The sequence below is a fragment of a genome, unplaced genomic scaffold (assembly GCF_019419815.1).
Source record: "Pyrus x bretschneideri cultivar Hongxiangsu unplaced genomic scaffold, Pyrus_bretschneideri_v1 Contig8, whole genome shotgun sequence".
In the NCBI taxonomy this organism is placed as follows: domain Eukaryota; kingdom Viridiplantae; phylum Streptophyta; class Magnoliopsida; order Rosales; family Rosaceae; genus Pyrus; species Pyrus x bretschneideri.
Window position 1 is genome coordinate 8,990,890 of NW_025999820.1, and position 21,105 is coordinate 9,011,994.

General features: G+C 36.4%; 4 protein-coding genes across 8 annotated transcripts; 1 reads left to right on the forward strand and 3 right to left on the reverse strand.

Annotated features, from left to right (window-relative positions):
* Positions 1-153: 153 nt before the first annotated feature.
* On the reverse strand, positions 154-2,832 carry LOC103936708 (ammonium transporter 2 member 3-like). The gene is made up of 3 exons (XM_009346560.2): positions 2,224-2,832; positions 1,118-1,403; positions 154-843 (listed from the first exon to the last, which is right to left on the reverse strand). Exons 1-3 carry the CDS (start codon positions 2,830-2,832, stop codon positions 299-301), a joined length of 1,440 nt encoding a protein of 479 aa, XP_009344835.1. The 3' UTR covers positions 154-298.
* An 8,766-nt stretch (positions 2,833-11,598) lies between these two features.
* Positions 11,599-17,008, forward strand: LOC103936707 (serine/threonine-protein kinase STY17). Of its 3 annotated transcripts, none has more exons than XM_048575503.1 (16): positions 11,601-11,960; positions 12,256-12,370; positions 12,689-12,789; positions 12,917-13,036; positions 13,567-13,621; positions 14,114-14,224; positions 14,310-14,360; positions 14,613-14,788; positions 14,870-14,971; positions 15,063-15,136; positions 15,382-15,557; positions 15,727-15,822; positions 16,117-16,197; positions 16,335-16,388; positions 16,468-16,602; positions 16,680-17,008. In XM_048575503.1, exons 1-16 carry the CDS (start codon positions 11,764-11,766, stop codon positions 16,749-16,751), a joined length of 1,716 nt encoding a protein of 571 aa, XP_048431460.1. In that variant the 5' UTR covers positions 11,601-11,763; the 3' UTR covers positions 16,752-17,008. The 3 variants fall into 3 exon arrangements, 2 of the variants coding, with proteins under 2 accessions (XP_048431460.1, XP_009344834.2); XM_009346559.2 differs by having other exon boundaries at positions 11,602-11,960; positions 14,864-14,971; XR_007255029.1 differs by lacking the exons at positions 16,468-16,602; positions 16,680-17,008 and having other exon boundaries at positions 11,599-11,960; positions 14,864-14,971; positions 16,091-16,197; positions 16,335-16,353.
* On the reverse strand, positions 16,779-18,245 carry LOC103936691 (protein IQ-DOMAIN 20-like). 3 transcript variants are annotated; one of them, XM_048575504.1, is made up of 2 exons: positions 17,685-18,245; positions 16,779-17,454 (listed from the first exon to the last, which is right to left on the reverse strand). In XM_048575504.1, exons 1-2 carry the CDS (start codon positions 17,850-17,852, stop codon positions 17,269-17,271), a joined length of 354 nt encoding a protein of 117 aa, XP_048431461.1. In that variant the 5' UTR covers positions 17,853-18,245; the 3' UTR covers positions 16,779-17,268. The 3 variants fall into 3 exon arrangements, with proteins under 3 accessions (XP_048431461.1, XP_018500380.1, XP_009344813.1); XM_018644864.2 differs by having other exon boundaries at positions 16,779-17,482; positions 17,573-18,171; XM_009346538.3 differs by having other exon boundaries at positions 17,573-18,167.
* Positions 18,246-18,465: 220 nt separating this feature from the next.
* Positions 18,466-20,880, reverse strand: LOC103936690 (thiosulfate sulfurtransferase 16, chloroplastic). Its single transcript, XM_009346537.3, has 6 exons — positions 20,497-20,880; positions 20,106-20,216; positions 19,960-20,033; positions 19,778-19,848; positions 19,616-19,669; positions 18,466-18,904 (listed from the first exon to the last, which is right to left on the reverse strand). The coding sequence occupies exons 1-6, from the start codon at positions 20,655-20,657 to the stop codon at positions 18,830-18,832; spliced, it is 546 nt and encodes a 181-aa protein (XP_009344812.1). The 5' UTR covers positions 20,658-20,880; the 3' UTR covers positions 18,466-18,829.
* Between the last annotated feature and the right edge of the window lie 225 nt (positions 20,881-21,105).

Here is a 21,105-nt window from a genome sequence, read left to right on the forward strand (position 1 = left end):
TGTTCTTTTGTGTTCCAACAGAAAGTTGCTCGTAATTTGAATCATAATGCTTGAATTTGGACTCGTAGTATATTTGTTTATCTCATTATTTTTCGCCAAATTACAGAAGACGTGTGACGTGAACGTAAATTACATGTCACATGTACTCCAGTAGCTACATTCTTCACCAGTATGAAGTATGAACATGTGCACTTTGCAGACGAGAACCAAAAGATGAACTGAAATGGAAGCCAGCAACGAGAGTTGCGGCATGCATTCTTTGAACGATAAAAAAAGGGGGAAGGTACTGCTGAACTTATTACATTTCCGCTACAAGACTCTGCTCCTGCCGTCTGCAAATGGAAGGAATCCGAGGATTCTGCCATCGAATCTGTGTAGACATCTTCTCCCCGTCTCCCCACAGAGCGTAGGCTTCTTCTCCATGCGCAGCATCGTCACCAATGTCGAGGTCCTCTTCCTTCATTCGAAGATCAACAATGCGGCTGATCAAAATACATATCAAGCTCGTGACAACGGCGTTCCATACGATGATGAAAAGTGCTCCACCGATCTGGTACCCCATTTGTTGGAGGCCAACTTTTGTTTTCCCATCATGGATGCAGTACATTAAACCAGGACCGTATGTATTGTCCGGGTACATCATTCGGAGAAGGTTGGGTCGGGCAAAGAAGCCCGAGAGGAGTCCCCCCAAGAGGCCGGCTACTGCATGCGTATGGAAGGCCCCCAAAGTGTCGTCGACGCTTTGGAAGAAGGCTGACCTTCTGTGCAATATCATCATGGTGTACCAAGGTATTGAGCCAGACATTGCTCCCATTATTACTGCTGCCCATGGCTCCACAATCCCTGCTCCATCATGTACATATTATTGGTGGAATGCTGCAAAATTGCTTGTTTTTACTTTCTTAAATAAATCAAAACCCAGTTCATAAACATTCCTAACCATCATGTTCTTGTTTTTATGACACCAATGTTTAGTTGTTTTAAGTTATGTTTTTTGTTAGATATATGACGTCTTATGTTGTCAGATTGTTTGACGCTCGACTTTAAAACAAGAATCCACTTGATCAACGAGAGGACGTTTTCATTGGTTTGGTCAATTGAGCAAGGAGTAGATTACCTGCACCAGGGGTGATGCAGACGAGGCCGGTGATCATCCCCTGGACCGCACCGATCACAGAGCTTTTCCGGTAGACCAGCATGTCAAGGGAAACCCACACCAGAAGGCTGGTGGCAGTGCAGATATGAGTGTTCAAAATGGCCAAAGATGCGATCATGTTTGCTGCAAATGGAGATCCTCCGTTGAATCCTGTCCATCCAAGCCACAAAAACCCTGCACCTCCCAACATGTGAATTATGTTGTTTGGTGGAAAATGTTGCCTGTCATGCGCTTGCCTTGGTCCTACCTACATGATCATCTCCATATCACTCCATCATGCCAGGAAAATCTAAAACGAAGAACATACGAAAGAAAGAAGTGAAATATGCACAAATACAATTGGTTATACATGCTCTTTGAGAGAAGGGATACCTATTTAAAAATAAAATAAAAAATAAAAAAAAAAACCGAAGATTAGTTGTTGCAGTAACTTGTAATATTTTAGTTTTATAGATGAAAATTTTTAAAAAATAATAAATAAAAAATATAACATTAAAAAAAATGAAGAGCCTCCATCTAAGTTTTGCACAGGGCCCTTAAATACTCAGGGCCAGTCCTGCACCTCATAGATCATCTTAGCAAAATATTAGTCAAATCGGAAATATTTGAGGCATCTAATTGAGTCCAAATAAATTAACGAACATTATATTATAAAAAACATTGAAATTTCATCGTGAGAATTAAATAGGCAAATTGTTTCGGATTGAATTGATTTTTTGCAAAGATTTTCTATGAATCGAGACTTAGAAAATAGACATTTGGATCGCTAAATTTTGATGTAAAATGGATCCCACAACTAATTTTCATTTTAAAAGAAAAATAAGAATCTCTTCCCTTAAAGAATCTAATCGATTATAACCATTTAATAAAAAAGAGAACTGAAGGCACCCCAAACAAACAATATAGATGCACCAAACTATGGTTCATTATTTACGGCTTACTGTCTATTTCGTGTTTCTTGGTTCTACTTGATAAAATTTGTAAGCTATTTCGTTTGTGCATAATAAGCATAACTAATGATAACGTATGGCATATTAAGCATGGAGTTGGGTGTCAAGATCAATTACCCAATAAGCAGCAGTGAAACCAGCCACACCAGAAGAAAGATGGATCACAAAGCCACCAGCATAATCAATGATGTGCTTTTCAAGAAACCCTCCCCCCCAAATGCTAAAGGCACCCACGGTGTAAGACAAGGTGAGCCACATTGGCACAAACAGCATCCAGGCATAGAAGTTCATCCTCCCAAGGAGGGAACCACCAAGCAAAATCACAGTAATGGCGGCGAAAACAAATTGGTAGTACACATAGTCAGCCATCGGAATATAACGCCTGGCGTATTTTGACAAGATAAAACTTTGGCTCAGGGCAAAACCGGGCTTTCCCAAAATTGAACAAAATTTTGTACCAAATGACATATTGTGGGCCCACATGACCCAACATACTAGGACCGCGGCAAAAGCATATAGGGCCATGAACGCTGAGTTCACGGCCCATTTCTTCTTCACCATGCTCCCGTAGAGTATCACAAGGCCAGGCACACTTTGCATGCCTACCATGGTGGTTGCTATTAGTTGCCACCCATTGTCTCCTTTGTTCATCCATTCCGGCGACGCTTCGTCCGGATAGAGATTAACTGGGCCGTTAAGAAGCGCATAACCGTCGGTGTTGTTCATCGAAAAGAGAAGAAGAGAGGATAGAGAGTTTGTTGAAATTTTGGAATAACTTACCAGGAAGGGAAATATATAATAAAGTTTTGAGCTTTGGAGTTTTGCTTAATGTTGTTGTACTTTGTAACAATCTACAAGTTTGGATTTTTGTGTACAAAGAATATACACAACATTCATTGCTGGCTGATGTTACAGATTCAATTTGAAATTCTTAGAGCAGTAAGGAGGTGGTAACATAATTTGGGTGCAATTAGATTCAATTAACCCAATTGGGTGATAGTTCATGTTTGTTCTCTGCGATTTAACTTGTGGACGAAATTGAAAAAAATGAGACATTGATGGGATAGCTGCAAGCGCCTTTTTGACTTCTGTGAAGGAAAGAGATTCTCTTCGTATCTCTTCTTCCTAATTCATTAAATTAAGGGATTCGTACCGTTGAAATTTGATCTAACGGTTGAAGTTATTATAATTTTTAAAGTGAACCCTTGTTTGCAGTCGTTGGATCAAATTTTAATAATACAGATCCTCTGATTTGATGGATTATGAGAAAGGGATTTTTGTTGGGTTGGTAAAAGTGTTGCAATAATAATCACTCGATTTTTGTTCTCAAAGTAGAACATGATTTTTTTTTTTTTTTTGAAATTTTAATGAAAAACTTTCAGTACTGTTCATTTTAACGAAAGACTACATTTACACTAAAAAGTCAATCCTGATACTATTCAATTTACATTTTATTTTGTTATTTTCGTTTGAACTTAAAGTTTTCAAGCTCTTTTCATTAGTTTTTTTTTTTTTTTCCCGGATCTTTTGTATTTGGATCGAGTGGATCAAATAATTTCAGCCATTTATGTAAAATCATGCTGTTGAGATCACTTTTCATTTTCAACTTTCTCACTCTCTCCTTCTCAACATATTTACCTTCTTCGATGGGGATCGACGAAGCAAACCGTCGAGAAAGAAAAGAAGAAGAAAATGGGAGGTGTTAAGGGTCGGAGAAATATGCATTGGAAATTGAGGTGGAAGGGGGAGGAGAAGGTGAATGACGGTAGGGAGGTCCGTAGGTTCCAGATGGAAAGGATACAGAGAGGATGTATTCCATATTAAAAGGGTTGGCTCTCAAGATACTTATTCGGATTTAATGGTTGACCGAGTTGTAAAGTATGTTCGTCCAATCGAGATTTGCTTCTCTCCTCTTTACTATACATGAACTTTGAAGTTCCTTAAGAATGTGGAGTAGTCACTTACTTAAGTTCGATATCCAATCAATTCTAAAAAAGCCAGTTCTTAAGGCGTTTGTCTTGGATTAAATGTTGGACAAGTTACAAAACTGGTTTGTGCGACCAAGGTTTTGACTCTTTCTTCTTTAGTGTGCTCAATTTTTGAGGCTACTTGAGGGTGCCGAGTAGGTGGCCACCTCATTTTGGTACCCAATCAACTCTAAAAGGGCAAGCTCTCAAGGCATTTGTTTTGATGTATCGGTGAATAAGTTGTAAAGCCAGTTCAAGCGATCATGGTTTTGCCTCTTTCCTTTTTAGTGTACATAAATTTTGAGGGTTTTCAAGGCTGTAGAATCGATACTCACCCAAGTTCGATTCCTAATCAACTCTATAAGGGTCGGCCCTCAAGACATTTGTCTTGGTTTAACTGTTATAAAAATTGTAAAATAGATTCATGTGATCAAAGTCGTGTTTTGTTTTCTCATTTGTACATAAACCTCCAAATTTTTTTATACTATCTTGTTTCCACAGTCCACATTAGCTAGAGTTCCATCAAATAACTCCAAGAAGTAGAATAATGAACAATTAAAAAGACACCCTTTATATGATTAATTAATGCGATTATTTTGTGTTTTGGGTGCAAATTTATATGATTAATTAAAGTGAATATTTTGTCTCTGCATTTGAATATTCATTTTTGTTTCATCTTTTATCTCGTTCTGGGTGGTTCATTAGCTGGAGCGTAGAAAGCCATGGCCCATGGTATATTCTGCTTGGACTTACCTTGACAAAAGATTCTTACGGCCACACAACAAGGTTCATTGGTTTGTGTATTGAAAACCAAGTGATGCTAATTAGATAGGTTAGGAGTTAAAGATAGGTCAAGTGAACAAGGTTGGGGTTAATTTCGTTTTAAAACTTGATAATTGAGAAGTACTTCAACTTACTTATAAGTTTTTCATTAATGTGAAATTCATTATCAACACGACTGCTCATGTGCGACGAATTTTCAAGTTAACACGTGGACAACATGGGGATGGCGTAAAATAAATGTGGCTGTTAGGCTTCACACGTGAGACAACTTGCTCTAATACTATGAAAAAAATTAAGGCTTCACCATAAAAGCAATTGCAAATTTGAGGAGTAACGCAACTTACGTACAAGCTCAATGTCCCTCCTCCTTGTCAATGTTAGATTCATTATCAACATCAAGTAAGAGAGAAATTCTTAGGTGTCGGGTCAAACATCTACCTAAGGATTTACATGAAGGAGGCAGATTCTCTGCCCTCCCACTTTTCCTGCCCTCCTGTTTGTGTGGTCATAGTTAAGTCACGTCAACATTTTATATTACTATTTCTTTTTGTCTTATTATCTCTATAAAATATATATATATATATATATATATAATGTTGACGTGGTTTAACCGTGATCACATAAAATAGAAGAGTACGAAAAAGTATGAAAAGTGAGAGGACAAAGAATCTGCCTCCTTACATGAAAAGAGGATGTCAAGTGGCGATGTCCTCACCATCAATACAATGTCATGTCGGACAATTAAAACATACAACCTATCATGGGTCTTAAATTCCCTAAGGTATAGGTAAGTCGTTCCCCCCGCAACGCACAAAAACATCCCACCCTAGCCCACCACCCTTTGCATTAATCGGCCTATGGCTTAACTACCTCGTAGTTAGGGCGTTCATTAGTCAAGATATTTCATTAATTAGTAATCGGTATTAACCAGTCATTTATTTGTACGTATAACTTATTATGTTTTTATTTGTAAATCTAGTGTAGCAATATTGAAGAGAACAATGAGAATTACTATTCCTTCTTGTAACTTAAATTATAGAAAAAAAAATTAATTTCTCTCAACAAAATATATGCCGAATTTTGAGATAAAATTAAGAATAATCAAAGGAAGGAAAAAACCTTGCCAACCATGAATTTCATGATCATGAAAAGGGAAGACATCTAGCTTAATGAAATCTACTATTTGATGCAAATGCAAAACTTCCATTGATTTAAACATGAAAATAAAAAAAACTAAAACAATATCAAACAAAAAGAAGAAGAAAAATAGAATTGAAGTTTCATTTATACTTGCCATATTTATGCCAACAAAGTAGCATCACCACACATCTCCTAGCAATATAGAACCTGGACCTTTTCTCTCTTATCATGCTCCAACATCCTTTCCCCACTGCACACCCAGCACCGCCACCTCCGCCGCCGCTGCTGCCTCCAGAAGAAGAACAACTTGAAGAACCACCACCCAGCCCTCTTCTCTTCACTTGCCTAGATATGCATTGGCCCATAATCTGTATCCAAATTCTCCACACACAAAAAAAAAAAAAGATTGAAATATGATACAGAAGAATCCCCTTAATCTAATTAACCCCAAACCAAAACAGAGCAAACCCAGCAAAGATTTTCCATACGCAAAGCCAAAAGCTTTATAAATATATGGTACAGAAGAATTTATATAATTTAACCCCAAATAAAAACAGAGTAGACCCAGCAAAGATTTCCCATATATTTGTAAAAATCTATACACCCAGCAGAGAAAAGTTCCAGTTTGCCCACAGCAGCCAGACTTATGTAAACCCAGCAAGAAACGCCTCCCTGGTTTTCTTCATGTCAAACAGTTGTCCCTTCCTCTCTGACTCTGCAATTTGTCTTCTCTGTATTTATTTCGTGAATATTTTGATAATTTGACAAAGCAAAGGTTTTTTTAATTGGTTTATGATATTTGAGTTGTTACGTTTATCCATCATCCGACGGTGGAGATTCAATCGAGACCATTCGTGGCGGTTTTGTCGTCCACGTTTCGTGTTTTTAGTGGTTGACATGTACACTCCATCGATGTTTTAAGCAAAAGAATGTTATATGCTTCTCGAATAATAATATTCTTTTTTTTTTATTATTTTCAGTTGGAAATTAACAATTCCTGGATGATTTTTAATTTTTTGAATTGGAGGATAATTAATAATTATGAGTTGCACCAATTAATTGGTTAATTTGGTTTAGGAGCAATCTATAATACTTTGAACATACTAATGAGTTGGCTTTTGTACGTCTTCCGGCCATTGGAAGGGTGGACAGGCTTGACAGAGTTAATTTTTTAAAAACAATGACAACAAAATTATGGGTGCAATTTGTTTTTTGCTAAAAAATTATTGGGCGGAACAGTCTTTTGTTTGTAAGATAAACGAAAGTGTAAACAATATCACACGTCCAGGCAAGACACTGGCACATCTTAAACAACAATACCATATTTATCAAAACTTACTAAATTTATATTGTCAAGATGTGTGGTAAGTGACATTACACCCTACTTGAAAAAACAAAATATTGTTACATCAGTTAAGATTTGAAATTCATACGAAACCGCACTCGTAATCTTCGATTTGCTTATATTCCGAAAAGAGTAAACAATGTACATAAAATCATTGGGATTAATTAGATGAATATTTGAGTTTTTCTTGCATTTCTAGATAAATTTTTGAAGAAATAATGATATAAGAGAGAATCAGAAGACAATACGGTAGGTTGACTAGGGTCATCTCACCGAGTTCAAATCTAATACATTTTGTGTGTGGCTTATATTATTAATTAATACGTGTTAATAAACTTAACCGTCTTTAACTTTGTTATAAATTTAACACATATCAATAAATGATATATACCACAGAGAAGCCACACACAAAATGAATGTAAAATATTTAATCTCTATCCCACCATGAACCATCGCATAAGAGCTTAATTCGTTCATATATGGTGGTTCAATCAATAAAATATAGTGCTATTAACAATCATATTTGGGATTTCATAATATTTTTTTGGTTAAATATAATGAAATTTATATAAACAATTTTAACAAAACTCGAGTACAGAATCTAGATAATAAACTTTTGTTTCAATTAAAAAACTTTTGTTCCAAGCAACATATTGTATTCACATTCAATTGTCAAAGACATTTCAATAATCCCCGACAAGGAATTAAAAATGTCAATTAGCAAATAGCTTCAAAGCTATGCATTGTGGCATTCTCAAGGCTTCACAAAACCAAGTGTGAAAGTAGTAACAAACATGAGATCATCACACATCACCTAGCGGTCATCACGATGAAAGGGAATGGACGTAAAACTATCCACAACCATGCATGGTCATTTTTCAAGTTTATTGCTTCAAACTACTAAAACATTGTCACTAGCAAGTATGTCTAGCATTTTCCTGCACGATCTGCTACCTTGATACAAAATGATATGAAAATAATAGATTTCAGGTTACTCATTAACGTTTCGAGTCGTTATCCGGTCACTGTTTTAGAATCCAATAAGATACCGTTTGTCATATCTAGATATTAAACATGACATATTCTTGCATGACCTGTTAATCCGAAACGAAACGACACGACCCATTAACAAATTGGGTCCTTATTAGGTCACCTGTTAAAAATTCGTTAAAATAACGAGTTTGATATGACATCATCTGTTAAGATAACAAATACAACAAACAAGACTCCTTTGTCATAGCTACTAGCTAAAGAGCTACTAGGCCTGCAAAATATAGTAAAATCCTTGTGAGAGTTTGATAAAGTGCGTTAAATTTCTTTCTGTCACCATGCATAGTTTAAATCTTGTATGATTTGTCATTTAATACTACAGTTTGATAGTATTTCTTTTCACTGGAAAATGAGAGGTCATAGGTTCAAATCTCGTGGATGGCGAATTCGATACCAAATTAGGTTGCTCATTGTATGATTTAACCAAACTCTCCATTTTCTTAGTGTAAAAATATCAATGTATTCAAAATTCTTGTACGATCTAAGAGATGCACATCAAATAAGATATGATTTATCCAAGAAACCGCCATTGACATTGACATATGTGGAAGAATGAGCACATGAGATTGTCATATGAAAATATTTCTTCGCAAACGAGCTATTGGCCTGGACTCGACCAAATTGATTTTAAGGCCCAGCAATAGCTAACGGTGACGAATAATCGGAGGAAAAAAAAAAACTTTCGTGTCACGGTCTAATATTTGGTCATGACCATCACTTAACTTTTAGTCATCTTGGCGACGGTTTCATTTCAACGTCTCAACATAGAAAATATCTTTATTTTTTTCAGTAATGATTATTGTATTGGAAATAATTCCAAGTGTATCCCTACTGTCATATTCTAACCCACTTGCGCTGATCCTACAAGAAAATTAACAATAGGCTATTGTCAATAGCATTGTAGTAGGTTAAAAGGAACAAAAACGTTATATCATTATACGTGTCATTAGCCAAAAGCATTGAAAATCTTATTTTATATGTTAAAAAATGGCACGTGCCATTTGAAGAAGAAAAAAATTCGGAGGCAAATTGTTTGCCCTCCTGTTTGGGTACCTTTCCCATCCCTTCCAATTTTATGCGATCACGGTTAAATCACGTCAACATTTTACATTGATTTTTTTTTATAGAGATGATAAGACAAAAAGTAATAGGAATATAAAATGTTAATGTGGCTTAACCGTGACCGCACAAATAGAATGAGATGAGAAGGGTACCCAAACAGGAGGGCAGACAATCTGCCTCCAAAAGATTCCAAGCAAAGGTTGCCAACATTCTCCATTTATTTATATTAAGAGTGAAGGGAATGGAGTAAGCCACATAATAAGCTAACTAAAATAGTTTGGTAACTCGACACCCATGAGAATTGCACTTAACCTAAGACTTTCACTTATAAGTGAGAAGAAACTTGTAATTTATGAAAATTGAATCTATAACCTCCGACTTACAAGTGAGAAGAGTGCCGCTAAACAACATTTTTAAATGATTTTTTTTTTTTTTTGTCAAATAGTTTTAAAAAACAATTAGATGGTACAATAAAACCTCTCTAATGTTATACAGTTGGGACCAAACCAATTTTATAACTGTAATGAAAGTTATTACTTAATATAGATATAGTTAAAAATAGAATTTATAGACTTATTTATCCTTAATGAATGTAACCCTTCCTAGATAGGATGCCTTGGGTGCCAAGTATTTTATTTCTTTTATATTTTTTGTACACATTGACAATAATAACTATGCAGATGCATGTTTTCATATAATATGGGACTAAGAAAGCGCCAAACGAATTAGCAAATGACAATTTTAAAGAAAAAAAATTTGATGACTCATTTGAAGATACTTTAAGAATGGATATTTCTATAGGACGATGTTATCCACACTCCCTGTTTACCCTTCACACACTTTTTATTAATTTATGCTTTTTAATACTCTTTAATTCATTCAATTTAGCAATAAAAAATTAAGAGAAGTGTTGAAAAAGTTAAAAAAAAAATGTAAATAACATCACCATTTATATCCGACGGCCGAAATTTTAAGGTGTCCAGCTTCAGGTACCAGGGCATTTAATATAGGAATGTGAGCTAAGCAAGCAGATAGAGATAAAATGGAATATGTACTTTATATAGCAGAATGGGTTAGCAGTGCTTGTCCCCGAGGCTGGCCCCCATGAGAGCCTCATTTTCTTGTGCCACTCATGACAAGTAGAACTTACCAATACGGCAATGCCTGAGTTTTTGGTTATCATCAGTTTTTGTTATCATTCATGCGATGCAAATGACAGTGGGTCGTTTATGCATTGTGAAACTCTTTTTCGCATTAAAGGTTCACACATATGATATTTATTAATTACGAGTTTATATGTTAGTTTTTTCATTTAAAAAGGTCTTTGATCTTGCCATAACTTCTAATTTTAGTTTCTAACAATAAAAGTTGATAAAAGTGATTATTGAGTTTGTTCACAGTAAATTATTTTGGTCATTTTGTGAAAAATTTGTCAATATCTTGCTGTATAATCACGTGAAGAACCATGTGACCACCTTTTTAAGGATAGTTTTGTCAAAAAACTCTTCCATTTAACGATGATATTGACAATTTTCACAGAATAACCAAAATGATTTACGATGGATGAAGTCGAGTACCACTCCTATCTATTTTCATTGTTAGAGACAAAGTGAGAAGTTATGCCAATCTCAGAAATTATTTTATTTAAATAAAAAAAACTACAAATTTTGCTATCATTAATCATTTACGTGTGTGAATAACTGTAAATCGTTTATTCATTAGAGAATTGACTTGGATTAGCGTCTAGACAACTAATTTAAAAACAAAAACAAATTCAACATTTTTATTTGGATAGCCATGAATTTTTATTTTGGTACTAAATAACCAAGGAGGATCGTCTTCCGATCCTCTTTATGAGGATTCTGGGGATTCTTAAATCGTGTTCGTTTATCGTATATCATGCAGTTAATTTTCGTCAGATACTATTTATATTTAATTTAAAATAATTTATAACTGTACGATATATGATGAACGGACACAATTTAATGATTCTTAAAATCCTCACAAAGAGAATCTAGAGAAATGATCATTATTCCTTAATAACTAGTGCCATGATGGATAAGCCACCGATGACTCAGCAGGTGGTGGGCCACCGTCGCTAAAGGCCAAAAATGCCATGACGGAAGCGATTCTCTCTCCTCCTTCTCACTCTTCTCTTTTTTCCAGTTCAAGCTCTCTCTCTCCTCCCTCTTTCTCTCTCTAAAATCTGCATCTCACTCTTTCCGAGCATATTCCTCTGCTCTAATCTATAAATCCACACCTGATTTATTTCACTTCTCTGAAGCAGCAAGCTTTTCCCGAGTTCTTCCAATGGCTTTCGATGAGGACGTGGAGAGCTGCGGCAGCCGAGCGGTGCTGTCGTCTCAGGCGCAGCCTCGCCACCACCGGCAGAAGCTGGAGGTCTACAACGAGGTGCTCCGACGAATCCAAGAGTCCAATTTTGAGGAGGCCAATCTTCCTGGATTTGATGATCAGCTATGGCTTCATTTCAATCGGTTGCCTGCTCGGTACCTCTTCTTTTTAACCCTAGAATAATGTAATTTCGATTTGTATGTTCGGTAATTCGCTTTTTGGCTTTTGGCATTGCTTGTTTGGTTGCCGGGAAAGTTTGGGAAACTTGAAGAAAATAAAAAGTTGGAATCTTTACGGAATTCAGATGATTACTTGTTTCATATTTATAACTTTTTCAGTTTACGAATTCGTATTGCTGGAAATAGTGATAGTAGGAGAAAAAGATACCAAATTGGCGCAGTTTATTAATGTTTGTATAATTGTGTCATTGTTGTTGTTGCTGCTATGTAGTTACGCGTTGGATGTGAATGTGGAGAGGGCAGAAGATGTTCTAGCACATAAGAGATTGCTGCAATTTGCAGAAGACCCTGCTAATCAACCTGCCTTTCAAGTTCGCTCTGTGCAGGTGAACACCTATGCATTTGTTGGAATAGTTCGGATATTAGCTTGATGTAACTCTGTTGGTGCTTAATGCTATCCGTCTTTGTTTGTGGGTGCATGCCTGCACTTATCCCTGCATCATGCGCATATGTATAATGGTTAGACTGTGGTACGCATTCTTTTCTAGTGGGAACGGTTCGTCCAACTTGTGTTGCCTGAATAGTGAGTAGAGTTTTCTAGTCTTTAGTTGAAGACTTGGAATTATCTATTAAAATCAATGTAATTTATTTGGGCAATGATGCGTGACTACTGGCTAATCATGAAAATCGTTTTTCTGATGCAGGTTTATCCTGTCTTCAATGGAAATTCTGTTGACTCGGTCCATTCAGACTCTTCGATGAAAGAAGATGCACAAAGTTCTTACAGTTACTCTAACGGACGAGGGTATGTCACATTATAAGTGTATATCAGTTACTTGTATTCTCCATCCTTCTTTTGCATTCAATAACCTCACTCTGCATTTTGTATTTTAATCTTATATGTGCTAATCATTGAATTGTTCTGTCACCAGGATTCATGCACCTCCCACCTTTGGTTCATCTCCTACTCTTGACGCACTGGCACTTCAAGCCAATAGATACCATGTTGAAGATGGAGGTAGTGCTATGAGTGCAACACCAGTCTTTTCGGGGTAAGAAATGACATTTGACCCAATCTTAAGTAGTTACTCATCCACGGAGAAATGGCTTCTCCCTTTCATTTTATAGAGGTGTTTAGTTTGATAACTTATCTGCTACTTTGTTGTTCTTTCAAATTTATCAAAATACATAGAAATAGAAACAGAGATGCCGATGGATTATCCATTTAACTAAATGATAAATCTGAGAAGTTTCCCATGCGCAGTGGAATATGTTCAATAGGACTTTTAGTTAACATAATCATGTAACAATTATTCTATGCCATAGATTTCTTTTACGGTTTAGATTGTTCCAGCTTTTCTCTCTCTCCATCTTCTTGTCGGTTTTTCGTAGTTTATAGTGTTTTGTACTTACTTGCGAAGTTGGGGGCTACATACTTTAGGCTTTTGCCCAAGACGCTTCTATACTACAAAGTAAAGTGTTTGTTATTGTTTACCATGGATACAGACACAATGTTGGTACTAATTTATTTGCATTGGTTGTTTGTAAATCTTGATGTTAATTATTGTTGTTAATTGTGTAGGCCTATGCATGAGATCACGTTTTCAACAGTTGACAAGCCCAAACTTCTTAGTCAGGTAGTCCTCATCTGTATATCCACATGTATGCTGTTGATCTTTAATTTCTACCAATTTTTATTCAATGCGGTACACATCTGATTCTGTTCATGAGCTCATAGCTTTTGTCCTTTAACTGGAATTCATTCTATAGACAATTGATATAGATATTTTTTTACTTTTATAGAAAAAGGTTTTTTATTTTCCTAGAATATTATGCTATATTAGGAGAGCCTGACTAGTGGGGCTCTAGAGTCTTGATTTCTGTATTTTCAACCCTGTAGCTAGTAAATGTTTGGAACTCTATAACTCAGAGTTACTTATCTTTTTCCATGAGATATGCTTGGTGGAACAGTTCCTAGGTTGTTAACATTAAATTGTGAGTTTTCAAGAATGTGTTATGATTAAACAATTCTGTGGAAAATTTTCTGTTGTCTTTCTGTCATTTTTCCACTGGAGTCCTGGCCTACTCTCTTAATGATCAATGATATCTATTAGTGATTAATTTTCCAGTTAACTTCATTACTTGCTGAGATTGGACTGAATATTCAAGAAGCTCATGCTTTCTCCACTGTTGATGGATTTTCTCTTGATGTTTTCGTGGTTGATGGGTGGAAATACGAGGTATGAGTTTTATATGTTTCTTCCTGGATATTTGGTTCACATGCTTCTCGTTCATTGAACAAAATGTTCTTGCATGTAACAATAGGAAACGGAGGAGCTCACAAGTGTTCTAGAAAAGGAAATTTCAAAATTTAAGGTAAGTTTTTTACTCCTTGATTTGCTTAATTATAAAGCTGTATATTGTAGAACAAAATTTAAAATGTCTCGTTCTTTGAATAGATTCAGAATAATGTGGTATGGGAATACTTGGGATGGTTTCTTAAAATCTGTTAATCTGGTGAATCTTTGTTTATCTCATTAAAACTGGATACCACCTACCATCATGCTGAATATTTGGGGATCATTGTTCCCATCTGATCACATGATTTATTGTGATTTCGTATGTTAGGAGCAACCTTGGTCAAAACCACATCCAATCGCTGCTGTTGGTGAGGACAATCAAACAAGGGATGAGTCCTTCCCCAGTTGCATAGAAATACCAACTGATGGAACAGATGTCTGGGAGATTGATGCAAGGCAGCTGAAATTTGAGAACAAAGTTGGATCTGGGTCATTCGGTGATCTGTAAGTTACATTTTGAATCCTGTGTTGAATTTTATGCTGGTACTCGTTTGACATGCTGCTTTCAACTTCTTTTAGGTACAGAGGTACTTATTGTACTCAGGAAGTTGCCATAAAACTTCTCAAACCTGAGCGTGTCAATGCAGAGATGCTCAGGGATTTTTCACAGGAAGTTTATATATTGAGGTGCATCCATGTACCTGCGTATACTTGTTGATGGCAGTTTGTCATTTTCCGTGCAGCTTTGTAAACTTCTTGATATCATGACATTTGGCAGGAAGATTCGGCACAAGAATGTTGTGCAATTTATAGGAGCATGTACACGACCTCCAAACCTATGCATTGTGACAGGTTTATCTTTAGAGAATATATATATATATATATTATTGATTCTCATGTGCACAAGTATCTTATTTATTGAGTAGTCATGATTGCTATGGATGGGTGCCGTACTTTCATCTTTGTTATACCACGTCTAATTGGTTACAACTGAAGAGAATAGTGATATATTGATTGTCAACACTTACGAATTTTAATTTAATGCGATTTGAATTCACTGATGACCACCTTTTGATGCTCATGTTCCTGTTTATCAGAATTTATGTCCAAAGGAAGTGTATACGATTTTCTGCATAAGCACAAGGGTGTGTTTAAGCTTCCATCTCTACTCAAAGTAGCAATTGATGTCTCCAAGGGAATGAACTATTTGCACCAAAATAATATAATCCACAGGGATCTTAAGACTGCCAATCTTCTTATGGATGAACATGAAGTAAGTATAATTCGTGACTATTCAATCAACGATTCATTTGTCTGCCACATCTGTTTTCCCTTTGCATTTATATAGAAAAAAATTCACCCAAAATCCTGTGTGTCAATTAACTATTCTTAGCACGTTTGTGGATTTTTAATGCTTAGAATCATATATCCTTCCTGTACAGGTCGTTAAGGTTGCTGATTTTGGGGTTGCCAGAGTGCAGACTCAATCTGGAGTGATGACAGCTGAAACTGGTACATACCGCTGGATGGCTCCTGAGGTAGTAATCTCCTCGTAAATCTACTTTTATTTTGTGGATAATATCAGAAAGAGGAACAACTTCCAAGTGATTTAAATCAGAATTTGTTTAAAGTGATAGAATTCATAGTTTAATTATTCACGTGTTCAACTCAATCCCACTAAACATTTGTCCCGAAGGGGAGTTAGAGCTATTGCGGAGCTTTTTGGGCCTGCTATCATCGGGTTCAACAATAACTATGTTGGTTGGTAGTTTGTGCTGACTTCATTTAACGTAACCTATCTCTCAGCTTCTTTTTACCATGGTCTTGTGAAGGTCATCGAACACAAACCATATGATCACAAGGCAGATATTTTCAGTTTTGGAATAGTACTATGGGAGCTTCTAACTGGACAAGTAAGTGCCTACTTTTCTTTGCAAGAACAAATGAGATTGTGTGCACTATGCTTGCTTCTGCATTTGCTATTCAGTGCGTCAGTTGATAATGGCATTAATTTCAAAACTCACGGTCGTCTTTATGGTTTATTTACCAGATCCCCTACTCATCCTTGACCCCGTTACAAGCAGCAGTAGGTGTGGTGCAAAAGGTACTTACTCCAAACAATTTGGCATAACTCTGCCACACGATATTCTTATGGATTAACATTTATTTGGCGTGACTGTCAGAGCCTACGACCTACAATTCCCAAGACCACTCACCCAAGATTCGCCGAACTGCTTGAGAGATGCTGGCAACAGGACCCGACTCAAAGACCCCCCTTTTCCGATATTATAGAAATCCTGCAGAATTTGGCCAAAGAGGTACTTTCTTGCCCAGCTGTAAAGCTTCGTGCCCGTTAAACATATTTAAATGATTAAATCCTATAATCTTAACACAGGTTGGAAATGAGGGAGAAGATCGACGCAGACCTGGTGGTTTTTTCTCGGCACTTAGATGGGGCAATCACTGAGCACGGTTGAGAGAAATCTGATCTTGCATGTGGACCATTTCCATTGCACATACTTTTTGCATTGTATAGATTTTCCAAGCACTCACAGTTGTTTTTATTGTAGTTTGTTTGTGTTTTCCCGGTGGTCTTCTCTTCAGAGACTCAGTTTTTCATCGTCTAATTTAGGCCGGCTGGTTAGCGGTAATTACTAATGAGCCCGTCATGGACTGGTAATGTTCACTACCCTATAGTTATGTATAAAATCTTTGTTTGAACCACACCTTACTGTATTGTCATTGATTCCCAGTGAATGCATTCTTAGTGTGAATATTTATATTCGACATTGAACTGCAAGAACTTTCCAGGCCACTTATCTTCCTGGTTAGCCGGAAAAGTTGGTGAAACGACGTATACAGGAGAAGAATTTTTCCTGAGTTTAAACTTAAATTAGTCATTACTAGGAAATTCCTTGACTTCCAAAATCTTTGTTACAAATTCTTAAAATCATACATTACCAGACTTATTCAGCAAACAACGGTTAACTTGCGATGGATCTGCCATCGCTAGACACGCTGAGTAGCTGCCGTGCGCGAACCTTGACCTGCAACCGCACCATTGATTCCATGCAATGCAGAGCTATACGTGCCTGTTTCCGCGCGCACGCTCCACGAACCAACGCCTGCAGCTTCACCAGGCTCCTCAGTGCTCGAAACGCTTGCCTGGCCTGTCAAATTGTTCAAATCATCACAAACTTAAGGGTTTTCAGTTTTTGTGCAAATTCAACAATTATTATGAAAGCAAAACTTGACATTGAAAAAAAGAACCAAGTTTGGGTAATGTACAAGGTGCCCCCTGAAAAAGGCTTGGAGCCTGATGGCTGCAATGTCTTCCTTGGTGAAAATTCTCTTTTCGAACGACGAAGATGATGAAGTGATGTCTTCGAGCTCTTCGTACCTGCCCGATTCTTCGTGCGTGCTTGGGGTGGTGTTGGTGTAGACGACGATGATATCTCTGTTGGATGATCTGACTAACTTTCTTCTGATTGTTCTGAACCACTTGCGAGCAGTTCCCATGATCTTGTACAGTTTGGTTGTAAGAAGAATAAGAGTTTTGTTGGGGCATTTCTCCATTTAAAATCAGATTCAAAACGTGACGTAAGGGGAGGAGATGTGGCCACCATGTTTTCTCAGAGGGAGAGAGAATTGTTTTCTGCTTGTCTGATACTGAGAACGTGGAGGGATGAATATTTCTCTTCCAACAGATCCGTGTGGGTTTGTTTGAAGCATTCTACGGTGAAGTCTCAACCAACTAAACGAACCAAAGTCTCAAATACATAAAATAAAAGGCTCAAAACTAAAAACATAGAACAACGTGCACTTTTCGTTTGGAAACGATGTCTTTTTTCGAGTTTTAGTACTTTTCCCTACAAAACGATACCACTTTTCGAGTTTTTTAGAATGGTTCGAGATCTATGACATGTTTATTTAGTTGATTACAGAGAAATTATGAATTAATGAGGTAAAAAGAGGATGAAAATGGGATCAACAATAGGATCGTACCTCTGTATCCTTGATTTCTAAGAAGACATAAACTCCAACATATCATTCATGATTTATTATTAGATTACAAATTTTAACGAAACACCAGTATATATATATATTTTTATTATATATACATGTACACCTAAGAATTGGAAAAATTTTACTACATAAATATTTGTTAACACTTTCAAAAATCAAGAATCAAAATAATTTCAATTCAGCAGAGTATCAATAGTGAGGGACTATTAACATGGGATGCCAAGTTTGTGGTTGTAAACTCCAAGCATAGAGCATACAAAATTGTTAAAGTGGAGCATTTCCTTTCCATAACTTCTTTACAAAGCTAGCTAGCTAATTTATTTAGTAATTTTCTTTTACTTGTGACATTTTATGTTGCCACATTTTCACCATAAATTCTTTGGAACCAAGTTTCCATGTTTCTGCAGGGCTCTACTGCCACTTTTCTTGTGATTTCTTCCCTTCCCATAACCTTGATTCCAAACCTCTCTCTCTCTGTCTCTCTCTCTCTCTCTCTCTCTCTCCCCCAAGAATCCCATTTCATGTCTCTGTTGGAAGTCCAGTCTGTGTCCAAGCAGCATACCCACCAGCTATATCTGTAATGCCAGTGAAACCCTGCAAAATTAAGATTAAAGAACAAAGCTCCAGTCAGCTTTTATTAATCCTTTGATTGCAAGGATGGAAAGCCATTGAGATATTCAACCAAGTCTGGACCCCCAAAAAATAAAATTCCAAAAAAACCCTAGACCGAACCATTCTTCCACCCGACTATTAGTTTATCCGACATTAATAATTGATTGTGGAAGGCTTTTTTTCTTCTTCTAATTTTATTCTTGAGCTATTTCTCAGTAACATTAACAGTTGGATCGAGCTGCAATTGCGCCACACTATTATTACTGATAGGTAAGGGCATATATCTTCTAATTTTATTCTTGAGATACTATTGCACCAGCCTATTATTTGACCGACATTAGCAACTGATAGGTAAGGGTTTACTTTAATTTTTTATTTATAATTTGATTCTCGAGTGTTTCTCACTAACATTAACGGTTGTTATAAGGCTATGCTAATGAAGTATCCCAAAAAACAAAGCATTGCATCCTTTTTTAGCCAATAATTTAAGTGATTTTTGTCATTAAATACGCGATTAAACGACACATTCTGGCTTCGACTAAATTCTTTTCGGAATTGTATATGCAATACAAGTTCTAAAAACTAATTGATAACGACGTTGAACCCAAATGTGATCCATATTTTTCAGCTTCTTCAACCATAAGTAATTACTTAAGGACAAAGTGAAAGGCTGTGAAGGGGTAATGTGCTTACAGCAGCTACAAGATCAGTTGCAGCCATCATCGATCTTTTCCCAAGCTGGCATCCCTAAAGGGCCAAAAGATCAAATTAAACACTTAACTGGGGTAGAAATTTACTGAAAATAATTGGAAAAGAAAAAGGTAGCAAAAAATGTACTTAGTAATTTGAACTCACAACTATAATCTCATCATGTTTTCTGAAATGTGATGACACTTGTTCTAGAAATTCTTGGTTCTTTGACATCCCTGCATACAAGAACAACAGGATTACATAAAAATGGTAATTAACTAAAATAATCCAAATTAAAAAAAAAATAGTCAAGAAAAATATGTGGATCGGAATAACAAAAAGTGAACCTGATCCAACTTTGTACAAGTAGGGAATGTTGACAGCCCCAGGGGCATGTCCTGCACTGAACTCCTCAGGAGTCCTACACAAAAACAAGAACAGCTAAACAAAAAGTAAACAAAGTGCTTAACTTAATAAAAAATAATTAGATTACCTGACATCCAAATATTTGTGTCCAGCTTGAAGAAGCTCATGTGCCACACGAACCGGCACCGAAGTTGGGACTCCAACAGCCTCCAAATTTCTCTCCTGAGCAGCTTTCACACTTTCCCAGTTGCCAAACAATAAGATCCCAAGTTGGTGAAAAACATAATAAATAACGATCTGAAAGTAATCTTGAGATATCGCACTCCTGTTTTCTCCTCTTTCACTCAGTTTTTAGTTCATCTTTTTTTCTTGGCTTTGGATGAAATAAATCAAAAAGAAAATCAAAGGACTTAAAGGACAACGCAGACGGAGAAAACGAGAGCCTGAAAATCACTATACCTAACAATATTAATTATTATACTTGCACAAACAGAATTTTCACTTTTTTTTTAACTTACCAGAAGTTGAAGTTCTTGTTTTGTAGTCCAGTGCCGAGTCTCTTCCCATTCAGAGGAAATAAAGATCTGTGGTTGAGATTTTGGGCAGAAAAAAGCGAAGGGGGTTGAATTGCAGCAGAGCCAGTAAAGCAAGAAGAATACACAAACGAAATCGCGACCATATTTCTAACTCCTTACGTTTTCGACCGGTGTTTTGGTATCTGAGATTTTCAGATTGCAAATGCAGTGTTTTAGTAGAAGATGGTCCGAGGGAGGATGTGAATAAAAATTTGATGGGTGTGCGTCAGCAGAAGAAGGCAGAGAGATGATGCCACGCCGAGTCTTGGTGTTCTGGTTTTTTTCGGATAAACCCAAAAAATGTGGCACACATACTTTTGCATGGATAAGTTTCAACTGTTTCAACGTCTGTCTTAATACTGATGAGTTAAAATTTATAAAAAAAAAAAAAAAGAAAGCCAACGTATGATGCATGTGAGTCTACTGCATGTACGTACACCGTGGTGGATGCGACTGACAAGATTTTTTCAGTGTTTTGGAGACATTGATATTATCCAACCAATTACAATCTCTATTATTAGAAAAACCTTACAATACACCGATGTATTATAT

Excerpts from the sequence above, each read along its gene's own strand:
- LOC103936707 (XM_009346559.2), top strand. The coding sequence starts at position 11,764 with ATGGCTTTCGATGAGGACGTGGAGAGCTGCGGCAGCCGAGCGGTGCTG. Across the intron at positions 11,961-12,255 it reads TTCAATCGGTTGCCTGCTCG|TTACGCGTTGGATGTGAATG; the intron begins GTACCTCTTCTT and ends GCTGCTATGTAG. Across the intron at positions 14,972-15,062 it reads CAGGAAGTTTATATATTGAG|GAAGATTCGGCACAAGAATG; the intron begins GTGCATCCATGT and ends GACATTTGGCAG.
- LOC103936708 (XM_009346560.2), bottom strand. The coding sequence starts at position 2,832 with ATGAACAACACCGACGGTTATGCGCTTCTTAACGGCCCAGTTAATCTC. Across the intron at positions 1,404-2,223 it reads GTTTCACTGCTGCTTATTGG|GTAGGACCAAGGCAAGCGCA; the intron begins GTAATTGATCTT and ends ATGATCATGTAG. Across the intron at positions 844-1,117 it reads CTGCATCACCCCTGGTGCAG|GGATTGTGGAGCCATGGGCA; the intron begins GTAATCTACTCC and ends ATGATGGAGCAG.
- LOC103936691 (XM_018644864.2), bottom strand. The coding sequence starts at position 17,860 with ATGGAGAAATGCCCCAACAAAACTCTTATTCTTCTTACAACCAAACTG. Across the intron at positions 17,483-17,572 it reads CCTTTTTCAGGGGGCACCTT|GTTTGTGATGATTTGAACAA; the intron begins GTACATTACCCA and ends GAAAACCCTTAA.
- LOC103936690 (XM_009346537.3), bottom strand. The coding sequence starts at position 20,657 with ATGGTCGCGATTTCGTTTGTGTATTCTTCTTGCTTTACTGGCTCTGCT. Across the intron at positions 20,217-20,496 it reads AACAAGAACTTCAACTTCTG|TGTGAAAGCTGCTCAGGAGA; the intron begins GTAAGTTAAAAA and ends CAACTGGGAAAG. Across the intron at positions 19,670-19,777 it reads AACATGATGAGATTATAGTT|GGATGCCAGCTTGGGAAAAG; the intron begins GTGAGTTCAAAT and ends TTGGCCCTTTAG.